Source organism: Salvelinus fontinalis, chromosome 39 (genome assembly GCF_029448725.1).
Source record: "Salvelinus fontinalis isolate EN_2023a chromosome 39, ASM2944872v1, whole genome shotgun sequence".
NCBI lineage: Eukaryota > Metazoa > Chordata > Actinopteri > Salmoniformes > Salmonidae > Salvelinus > Salvelinus fontinalis.
The window spans coordinates 10,365,669-10,376,829 of record NC_074703.1 but is presented as its reverse complement, the minus strand read 5'-3'; the positions used below and the strand labels follow the sequence as shown (position 1 = coordinate 10,376,829).

General features: G+C 42.1%; 1 protein-coding gene across 2 annotated transcripts; it reads right to left on the bottom strand.

Moving 5' to 3' along the window:
- Nucleotides 1-716: 716 nt before the first annotated feature.
- Nucleotides 717-8,214, bottom strand: LOC129838454 (inhibitor of growth protein 3-like). 2 transcript variants are annotated; one of them, XM_055905404.1, is made up of 11 exons: nucleotides 8,086-8,214; nucleotides 7,870-7,941; nucleotides 6,937-7,037; nucleotides 6,495-6,560; nucleotides 5,972-6,068; nucleotides 4,849-4,920; nucleotides 4,406-4,689; nucleotides 3,908-4,116; nucleotides 1,944-2,136; nucleotides 1,813-1,851; nucleotides 717-1,677 (listed from the first exon to the last, which is right to left on the bottom strand). In XM_055905404.1, the coding sequence occupies exons 1-11, from the start codon at nucleotides 8,111-8,113 to the stop codon at nucleotides 1,561-1,563; spliced, it is 1,278 nt and encodes a 425-aa protein (XP_055761379.1). In that variant the 5' UTR covers nucleotides 8,114-8,214; the 3' UTR covers nucleotides 717-1,560. The 2 variants fall into 2 exon arrangements, with proteins under 2 accessions (XP_055761379.1, XP_055761380.1); XM_055905405.1 differs by lacking the exons at nucleotides 6,495-6,560; nucleotides 6,937-7,037; nucleotides 7,870-7,941; nucleotides 8,086-8,214 and adding an exon at nucleotides 6,406-6,484.
- Nucleotides 8,215-11,161: the final 2,947 nt, after the last annotated feature.

Here is an 11,161-nt window from a genome sequence, read left to right as displayed (position 1 = left end):
TCCGAGCGCAAGGCACTACAGAGGGTAGTGCGTACGACCCAGTACGTCACTGGGGCCAAGCTTCCTGCCATCCAGGACCTCTACACCAGGCGGTGTCAGAGGAAGGCCCTAAACATTGCCAAAGACTCCAGCCACCCTAGTCATAGACTGTTCTCTCTGCTAGTCTATGCTTCTACCCCCAAGCCATAAGACTGCTGAACAGCTAATCAAATGGCTCCCCAGACTATTTTCATTGACCCCCTCCTTTTTTTAATGCTGCTGCTACTCGCTGTTTATTATCTATAGTCACTTTACCACTACCTTCATGTACATATTACCTCGACTATCTTGTACCCCCACACATTGACGGTACTGGTACCCCCTGTATATAGCCTCGTTATTGTTGCTGTTTTTAAATGTTTTTTTATTTAGTTCACTTTTTTCTTAAATCTCCATTGTTGGTTAAGGGCTTGCATTTCACAGTAAGGTTGTATTCGGCACGTGCAACAATTTATTTGGTAAATTTTGCAACAGTATACCATTTGTGTCGGTACAACACTTATAAAGCAATCAGTCCACATTGTAAGCCTGCTGTGAATCAAAACATTGGTGATTCAACAGCCATCTACATTTTGATTGTGTAGTCAAATACAATGGATACCTAGAGCTATGAAGTGCTACAGTTTGATCAAGAAGAGAGGCCATCGTTGACAGACAAAACCAGGCAACACGTGAAATACCAAAAGAACTTGATCACTTTATTGGATTTGTTTTTCTCTACATCTCTGGAAATTTTTACACACCATCTCAGTACAGAATGACTAGTGACACATACACACGCACATACAGAAACACTTACACTCACAGACATACACGCTTCAGTTACGACTGATCTTACACTATACATTCCGAACTCTTCAGCTTTACAGGACTCAACGGTGGAGGGTCACTCATATTCATCCATACTTTACCTGAAATGACCACCGTCCCAATCATCACCCTCATATTTTCAAAGTCATAGTTGCGTCTCATCAATTCGTTTCAGAATTCAAATTAAAACTTGTAGAGGGGTTGGGTTTTGTAGTCCAATAAAAACCCATGGACTACATTTCCCAGTCTGTGTAATTTTACTGTAATGAGCACTTCTTGTTGCAGTCGTGCTTGGAAGCAGGAGGGGTGTGGCCCTTCCTGTCACAAGGGGAAAGGCGAGGAATGTCTGATGAATGGGGGAGAGAAGGGGTGCACCGAGGCTAAACATTCAGGAGGGGGACAATGGACACCCAACCAGGGGGTGCGGTTTCAGGAAGTCTTGGCTCGTTTTGATTTTCCAGTCAGGTGTCTCATCCAAATATTCACACAGGACTGACCCTGCAATAACAACCTTTGACCCCACTGTTTTGACCCCTGAGAGGTCACACAGAGAGGCAGGTGAATAAGAATACTGTGTGTGTCCACAACAGGTACACACACTTGTTTGGGAGGAACTACAGTTGATATAGCATTGACAGTTGGTTTGGCGGGGTAGGGGTGTGGGATGGGGGGTGGGCCTGGATGAGGAGCAGGGTAGTAGAGGTGGGTTGTCTATTTGTGCCTGCTGCCTCTCCTCTTCATGGCGGCAGTACACTGGGGGCAGTACCACTTCCCCTTGGGGGCTTCTGTTAGGCCCACGCAGCCGTAGTGGAACCACTCGATGGGGCACTGCACAAACACACACAGGGCACTCAGGTTAGCTCTCATACCTCATCTCTCATTTGACAAAGTCCTATGTGAAAGTAGTGTGGTAACAGTTGTAGAACATGAGAAAAGCACTCCCAAATGGAAATGGGTACTTACGTCTTGATTATCACAGCCCACCATTTCGCCATAAGACACCTTTAACAAGAGAGAAGCCATTTTAGTTAATCTGTCAGCTGTAGGTGTGTGCTGTCCAGTGTGAGAGAGAGTGTCTCTGGATGTGTGTGTACCTGGTTGCAGATGCAGTAGCGGGGCTCGTTGGGGTCGTAGGTCCAGTCCACCTGGTTGTTGGTCTCAGACTCTGGGAGGGCCGAGGCCTGCTGCGACAGCTCCTGGGCCAGGGCTGAAGAAGAGGAGCACGACGACAGGGACGAAGACGAGGAGGACGACGACGACTGGTGGTTGGAAGACTTGGTGTTGCCTCTGTGGAGGGGGAGAAAAGACAGGAACAGTTTAGACGAGATCTCCATTTTTCATCTTAACTTCTTATGGCTGCAAGGGGCAGCATTGAGTAACCTGGAAAGAGGTGGCCATTTCAAACGGCCTCCTACTCAATTCTTGCTCGTACAATATGCATATTATCATTACTATTGGATAGAAAATAGTCTCTAGTTTCTTAAACCGGTTGAATTATTTCTCTAAGTGAACCAGAACTCTTACTGCAGCCCATTTCCTATCCGGAAGTGAGATTTCCAAAAGCTCTTTTTTCAAGAGCTTGTCTATAAAAGGGCATGTCACTTGGGACTATAGAAACACGTCATACACCTTCCCTTGGGTGTCATGCGGAAGTGAGAGCAGAAATGACTTGAATATCTCGTTCTGGGATTGAATACATCCTCTTGGAGTGAGAGGTCCGCCATTATTTTTTTTCTCGAAGGCGCGAAGTTGGACCTGGAATTGCGTCCTGGAAAACCGTCGTTATAGGTGAATATGATCTCCGGCTTCGATTTTATTTGATACATGTCACAATATCATCCTAAAGTATGTTTTTTTCAATATAGTTTAATTATATTATTGAAATTTATTCGGGACTGCGTTGGAAGAATTTGTTCAAGAAGGAGAGGTTAGCGCCGCACGGCCAGTGTGCTTGCTAATTCAAGAGGGAAATAGTTTGTTCTGGATCCAAACAAAGACGGTTCTGGACAATGGACCCCTTTACAACATTCTGATGGAAGACCAACAAAGATAAGGACCCAATTTGGGATGCTATTTCATATATCTGTCGAACTGTGCTATCGCTACCGATTACTTGGAATCAATGCTGTTGTGTGTTGGCTATTGCAGTAAGCTAATATAGCGATATATTGTGTTTTCGCTGTAAAACACTTAAAAAAAAATCGGAAATATTGTCTGTATTCACAAGATCTTTGTCTTTCATTTTGCTATACACCATATATTTTTCTGAAATGTTTTATGATGAGTAATTAGGTAGTTGACGTTGGTGTCTGTATTTACTCTGGCTACTCCCGTGCTATTTCTGACTGTAGCTATGATGGTAGCATCAATGTAAAACTGATTTATAGCTCAAATATGCACATTTTTCGAACAAAACATAGATTTATTGTGTAACATGTTATAGGACTGTCATCTGAGGAAGTTGTTTCTAGGTTTGTTTGGTTGGATCTTGGTTAGTTAGGTTGGCTTTGTGCATGCTACCTGTGCTGTGAAAAATGCCTGTCCTCTTTTGTATTTGGTGGTGAACTAACATAAATATACGTGGTGTTTTTGCTGTAAAACATTTTAAAAACCAGACACGTTGGCTGGATTCACAAGATGTTTATCTTTCAAATGCTGTATTGGACTTGTTAATGTGTGAAAGTTAAATATAAAAAAAAAATAGATTTTGAATTTCGCGCCCTGCAATTGAGCTGGATGTTGTCATAAGTGTACCGATGTCGGGCCAGCCAGCCTAACAGGTTAATTTATTTATTCATTCATGCTGTGGGGGTGGAGTTGGAAAGCATGGCTGGCATAATGTGGCATAACATCATGGGACTGGACACTGAAATGATGTCGCATGATTTGGCATGACATCTGTTCATCCGATGTGGGGTGATGCAGGGTGGATTGACACGGTTTAATAAGGCATGAAATGATGTGATATCACTGGAGAAGACCACCAGCTAGGGCTTGTCATGCTTGTCTGAGTGTACGGGGGCTGTGTGTGTGCGTATGCATATAAGCTGTGTCGTACTTGGTCTTGCGTCCACCGCGGGAGTCGGAGGCGATGGCTGAGCCGGCGGGGGTGAGGGTCTGGGTGAGAGTGTTGGCCAGGGCAGAGGTGGAGTAGGCCCCCGTGGTATCCCGGGAGGTCAGGGAGAACTCCCTCCCTAGCTGGAAGTCATTGTTCTTAATGGCCTCGTAGCTGGCCTTCAGACTGCTAGTCCTCCTGCCCTCCTTCATCTGACATGGAGAGGGGAGGGGAAGGAGGGTACAGAGAGGGAAAGAAGATGAGAAAGGCAGGTAGAGAGAGACACACATAGCCATGAACAGGGTTAGTTACAGTCATAGGACACACATCAGTTACACATTCAAGGACATTTGTCCTAATCAGATAAGATCATCCTCAGAACAGACAGTCTGGGTCAAGATACTGACCCCCATCAATGCAGCACACATCTGAATAAATCAGAGGGCCATGGAGTTGGGTGTATGTCTGTGTGAGAAAGAGAGAGAATGTGTGTGTTTATACCTGTGCGGTGGCCTGTACAGCCTGCGCTGCAGCCATGGTGATGGCCCCTGCCCCAGCCCCGGGCCCAGGAGGCAGAGAGCTGAGGTTGTAGGAGGCCAGGGGCTGGGATGAGTTCACACTGTACACGTTGTTAGAGGCTGACGTCGTGCTGTTGGTGCGACAGCCAGGTGTGTTCTCCTTGGAGGCGTCTGACGTGAGTGTGGAGAGCAGGGCTTCAGATTTGAACTTCTTCTCCGGGACGTGCTCTGTAGTGTGGTGGCTCGGCTGCGTGGTGTACTTCCTCTCTGTCACACACAAACACAACGTGAATTACTACCTTCATGACCTTGCATAGGAAAGCAGCAAATAATCTATACAAACAAAGCGCTTTAGTCAATATACATTTTTCTTCCGACATGCAACTTCAAAAGAAAGTCAGCCAAACAGCCAAGACTTGTACTTACTCTCCACGGTGGTGTGTGAGTGGACGTGGTGGTTGTTGACGGGCTGAGAGGGGCTGTCCATCTCTAGGGATCCTGATAGAGGAGAGAGAATGTTAGAGCTGGCTGTCAGTGACAACACTGACAGACACAACAGTTGACTTAACAGGGTCATTTTTAGGTCAATACTGCCCCCTAGCAGGGCTGAAATATCCCGATGGGAAGATTGATACCATCCCACTATCGCAACCGAAACAAGACTAGAAAAAAAGCAGCCTGTCAGCCCAACATTCTGACAGGGCCAAGAGAGTTAACCTCTCTGGCGCAGGCGTTCCACTAGCGACCCACCTCGACAACATCCGGTGAAATTGCAGAGCGCCAAATTCAAAATACAGAAACACTCACCTTTGAAGATCTTCATCTGGTTACAGTCACAAGAGTCCCAGCTACACAATAAATGTTTGTTTTGTTCGATAAAGTACCTCTTTATATCCCAAAAACTAAGTTTTGTTGGCACGTTTTGTTCAGTAATCCACAGGCTCAAAGGCTGTCAAACATGCATACGAATAAATCCTAATAATACCTGTAAAGTTCATCGAAAAATGTCAAAGGATGCTTATAATTAATCCTCAGGTTGTCTATTGTCTAAATAATCAATAATATTTCAACCGGACAATAGAGTATTCAATAGAAAGGAAAAACAGCTCTGCTTGATTCTACAGTCCACCGACAAAATGGTCTCATTCTTCTTAATTTTTCAGAAAACAAGCCTGAAAAAATGTCTAAAGACTGTTGACATCTAGTGGAAGCCATAGGAACTGCAATCCGGATACTCTATGGGCATTCAATTTGTAACTACCCACATCAAAAAATCCCACTTCCTAGATGGATTTTCCTCAGGTGTTCACCTGCCATATCAGGTCTGTTATACTCACAGACATTATTGTAACAGTTTTGGAAACTTTAGTGTGTTTTCTATCCAAATCGACCAATTATATGCATATCCTAGCTTCTGGGCCTGAGTAACAGGCAGTTTACTTTGGGCACGCTTCTCATCCAGACGTCAAAATACTGCCCCCAAGCCAAAACAGGATAAGATGAAGGGGGCGGGGCTTCTGTGGTGTTGCGATAGACAGATATGACTCACGTCTCTCCAGAATCTCGGTGATGCCAGCGTTGTCAGCCTCCAGCTCCATCTTGAACTTAGCAAGCTCCTGATCCAGCTTCCTCAGGTGACGGTCCACCTGCAACACACACCCCATTATATACCATACTGTTCATACCCCACAATATAGATGTTGAACAAACCCCCCAAGATTTTACACATTGAATATTCACTATGAAATAGATCAATATCAAAAGATAGAGACGTCAATATCTAAACAAACATTAGAAACACTTGAAAAGAATGACATTTTAGTGACTTCCAAATGATTCACATTGTTTGACTGCCACCTAGTGGCACAGACCGCACAGTCCTGAACAGAACATTTTATATTTTTGTGGTGACATGCACCCACAAATCATCCTGAAAAAGGCCACCAGCGATAAAGATTCTCCTCTAACTCCCCTTGTCCCTACCTTTTCATAGAAGTGGTTTCTCATGACCCATTAGACAAACCAGACATCGTTAGACAGAGCTCCGTCTTGGCATTCAAATTCCAACTCACCAGATCATAAATCTGATTGGCCAGCTGTACTTTCTCATCTGCATCCTCCAATGCTTTATAATAATCCTGAAACAGAGAAAAAGCAGTCAAAGGCTGAAACCACCAAAAAAAAAAAAATCAACCATTTGGTAAACCAACACTGGCACTTGTTTTATTCCTCTTACTAGCTCCGACTTTGCTGATAGCTACTTTATTGAGGAAAAATGTACTTACTATGACTGTGATATGTTATCCCACCTAGCTATGTTAAGATCAATGCACTAACTTTAAGTAGCTCTGGATAAGAGTGTCTGTTATATGACTAAAATGCAAATGACAAAGCACAAAGAATAAACACAAAAAGTGTTGTAGTACAGCTTATTGTAAAACATTTATGGGATTAAAAGAACAAAACTGTATTTTTGAAAAGGGAAATATACATAATCTGAGACTTATTTGGCACCTTTTTGATGACTCCCATCTGCTCTTCCCTCCACTCTGGCTTGTTCTTCTTTGCATTGACAAAGAACTCATTCACCCTCTGCTCCAACTGGTCCATGGCATCTACAGCAAATGGGAGGGGTGAGTTATCTGGACAGGTGTGTCTGAGGCACTAATCATATGGGGTTATACTCTGCATGCATGTGGAAGAATTCATATCGATTTGTACTTCAATGCTGACCAGAAGGGCTAATATTACATGCGGTGTCTGTGGACCAGAATGTTGTGATTAAAGCTACCAGTGAACCGAACCAACTTTAATACATCAGTGGGTCCCAACCTTTTTCCATTACTGTACCCCCAATTTTTTGAGTACACACTCATGTGCATTATACCAGTAGGCCTATGGTCTCCTTAGTCTTCTCAAGTACCCCCTATGGAAAGTACCCCACTAAATTAATATTGGTGCATGTTCTAGTTAGCAAACAGTTCGCGTATATGTAGCTAGTCATAGTCACATGAAAAAAAATGTTAAGTAGAAAATGTATAACGTTGATACTACATGTGATGTGTACGCTCCGAATCCATGTCCCCTGTTTTGTTTACATTCATTGTTCAACTTCTGTGCATGCACATATGATCAGCAAACGTTAGTTGGACCTCTATACGGATAACAAATATAACATGGTTTTATGTTGTAATTTCTAACCCTAACTAGAATCATACAAACCCATTAACGTTAACTTTCTCAGGTTACTGAAAGTTGTTGCAATGTTATACTATACAAATAAAAACATTGTATTTAACACATTTTTATTTGGCCACTAATTAGTTTTAAGAGTTTGACTCTTATCTACATGAGCCCAAAAATTGCGAAACTGAGAATGTGTTTTTCAACTTGAAAAATGCTCGCCGGTGAAGTGTTTGTAGACTGTCACGCTGTAACAGTGCATACTCTGAACTTGCAGGTCCATCTCTCTCATTTCCGTAAACCTGTCGCGGAGATCCATGGGTAGCTGCTCGATCACTGCCAGCGAGAAGAAAAAGCGAATATAGGAGTTAGCATGGCTAGGCTAACAGTCCGGGCGCGCTTCGGCTAAAATTATGCACATTTACGACAGTAAATACACAAATAATACCACCCAGGCGTAAAATAAACGTAAATACTCACTCTCGAGGTAATCCTCTAGGTACAGCATCTTGGCAAATTAGATATTTTAGGCGTATATGAAAATAATTTGTGTCTTTCAATATGGCGCCGCTAGCTGCTGTGTCCCGAAGAAAAAATTCCACTGACAAACTGAGGTCAGAGGACCTGACGTCAGTAGCGACGTGAAATGTGATTGGCCAGATATGGAGTTGAGTGCTAAACTTCAAAAGTCCCTTAGTTCCTGTAGTTCATAGACATCAATTTCAAACACTGACTGAAATAACATAATTAAGCTTTTCCAACGAGGTAAATACATTTTAATCATCAAACTTCAATGCAAACGCGCTATTTTAATTTTAAATTAATACTTGATTAAAAGGAAATATCTTATTTTTAGCTTCAATGCAGGTGAGCAACAATAATGCTCATCTGACACAATTTATATTGTGTAGGGAGGGTAGGCCTACACACACATTGAATTGAGATATTATTTAACTAAAAGGAACACATTCAACTATAAGTAACACACTGAGAAAATAAAATAACACCGCCATTTGAATAGTCTAACAGATTTTCAGTTCATTATAGGCCTGATATACAGTGCCTTCAGAAAGTATTCACACCCCTTGACTTTTTCCACATTTTGTTGTGTTACAAAGTGGGATTAAAATGGATTTAATTGTAATTTTTGTCAACAATCTACACAAAATATTATATAATGTCAAAGTGAAAGAAAAGTTCTAACATTTGTACAAAAAAAGAAGATAAAATAAAACACTAAAATACAGTATCTTGATTAGATAATTATTCAGCCCCCTGAGTCAATGTTAGAATCACCTTTAGCAGTGATTACAGCTGAGTCTTTCTAGGTAGTGTATCTTTGTATCTTTGTAGTGACTGGATGTATTGATTTATTGGATGTATTGATACGCCATCCAAAGTGTAATTAATAACTTTACCATGCTCAAAGGGATATTCAATGTCTGCTTTTTTTTATGCCCATCTACCAATATACCAATAGGTGCCCATCTTTGAGAGGCATTGGAAAACCTCCCTGGTTTTCGTGGTTGAATCAGTGTTTGAAATTCACTGCTCGACTGAGGGAGCTTACAGTGTGAGGTATAGAGATGAGGTAGTCATTTAAAAATCATGTTAAACACTATTATTGCACAGTCCATGCAACTTATTGTGACTTGTTAAGCACATTTTTACTCATTAACTTATTTAGGCTTGCCTAAATAACAAAGGGTTTGAATACTTAAAAAAAAAAAAAAAAAACAGAATTCCACTTTGACAATATTATGGGGTATTGTGGTATTGACAAAAGATCTCATTTTTTAAATGTATTTTTATTCAGACTAACACAAAATGTGGAGAAAGTCAAGGGGTGTGAATACTTTCTGGATGTACTGTAGGTCTATAGGAGGGATTCATTAACATTTTGTTGTTCATCCAAAACAATGACAATCTATAGGTTACCATGTCCCCATAAGAATAGACCCACGAGAAGCTAGTTTATTTTCATTCAGTGTGTTGAGGAGCGCAGTAGAAAATTAAAGTTAATAAATCATATGAAACGTGTTTTTTTTTGTCTTATGAATTGTGCAATTGATCTTCACCACTCTTTTGTGCACCTTCATTCACTCTCATTCACTGTCTCACCCCCTTCTCCAGTCTCTCGCACTTGGTATCCTCTCAATAACAAGCTCTATTCTATTCTCCTCATGATCTCTCTCAACCTGACCCTCCATTACAAGCTCTAAACCATCCATCCCATGCACCAAACACTGTCTCACTCCTCTCTCAATTCTCCCAACCCCCCATTCACCATTTCCATCCCAACCCACCCCACCCCACCCCACACCATCCTCATTCCCTCTAATTGTCACATGGGATGACGCTGGAGAGACGAAGCAGGTACAGGGAGTCAAACATTTAATAAAGAACGGGCATGGAACGAGACAGGAACAGCGTCAGCAAACTAGTAATACAAACAAAAAAGAATTAATGCAGAAGCGGGGAATAGAGCTGATGAGTGAGTCCAGGTGAGTCCAATATCACTGATGCGCGTGACGAGGGAAGGCAGGTGTGCACAATGGATGATAGGAGTGCGTGATGCAGGGCAGCCTGGCGCCCTCAAGAAGGAGGGGGGGGGGGGGGGGGGGGGGGGGAAGCAGACGTGACACTAATCTCCTTTATAATCTCCCACATCTCCTTGCCTCCATTGGATTGGCACACTGAATACCACCCAAGCAAGTCTATGCTGTGATGTAATTTCCTTTAATCTATTGAGTCAACATTATTGTTATCAGCAAACACAAGAGATAATGTCAATTTCTTCTATTTTGTTGTATGCATCTCTAACAATAAAGCTGATCAATCCCATTTGGTTCCTGGCCAGACTTTGGACATTAAAAACAGATCAAAAGACAATAAATTAAGATAACAATGCCTGCCGACCTGAGTCTATTGTTCCTCTTTTTAATTGTTGATTATGTAGCCTAAGGAGTAACTCATTCCTTCCCCTTTTTCATTCATGTGTTTTCTTAGAATGAGCTCAGAATCGACAGGGATAGAGATAGACTAACCAATAATCGGATTATCTAATGAAAGCTTTAGATGGTTGAGATATGCTCAGTGTTTCATAACTGAAGGATTGACACCTTTATTAATACACTAAATCATCAAGAATATGTATCAAGAAGAGTATGCGATAGGCTTATGCAATGTCATCCCACAGGGAATATAACAGAATAGAATATAACAGAATAGAATATAACAGAATAGAATAGAATACTACAGAATATAATTGAATAGCCATGCACATCTGTGGGAAAGGGGTGACACGTATTACAGCATTATTGTTGCTCTCTTTAGTGAAGTTCCATGATGAAGTCCCATCCCACATTTACTCCAGACAATAATAGTTTCTCTAGATGTGATCTCTTGACCTATGTATGCTATATCTCGGAGGCGGAAAGCTGTCCACATTCCATCACCCCCTACAGACCCATAGCCTTGCTGTTGCTGCTCCTGCTGTTGTTACTCCTGCATTGCAATCAGACGAAGCGCTAGGACCCCGCGGACAACATCTTTG

Bases quoted from the DNA above. Each gene is read 5' to 3' on its own strand.
- LOC129838454 (XM_055905404.1), bottom strand. From the start codon at position 8,113: ATGCTGTACCTAGAGGATTACCTCGAGA. The intron at 7,942-8,085 runs GTGAGTATTTAC...TCTCGCTGGCAG, and splicing joins CCTAGAGGATTACCTCGAGA to TGATCGAGCAGCTACCCATG. The intron at 4,921-5,971 runs GTGAGTCATATC...CTCCTCTATCAG, and splicing joins CACCGAGATTCTGGAGAGAC to GATCCCTAGAGATGGACAGC.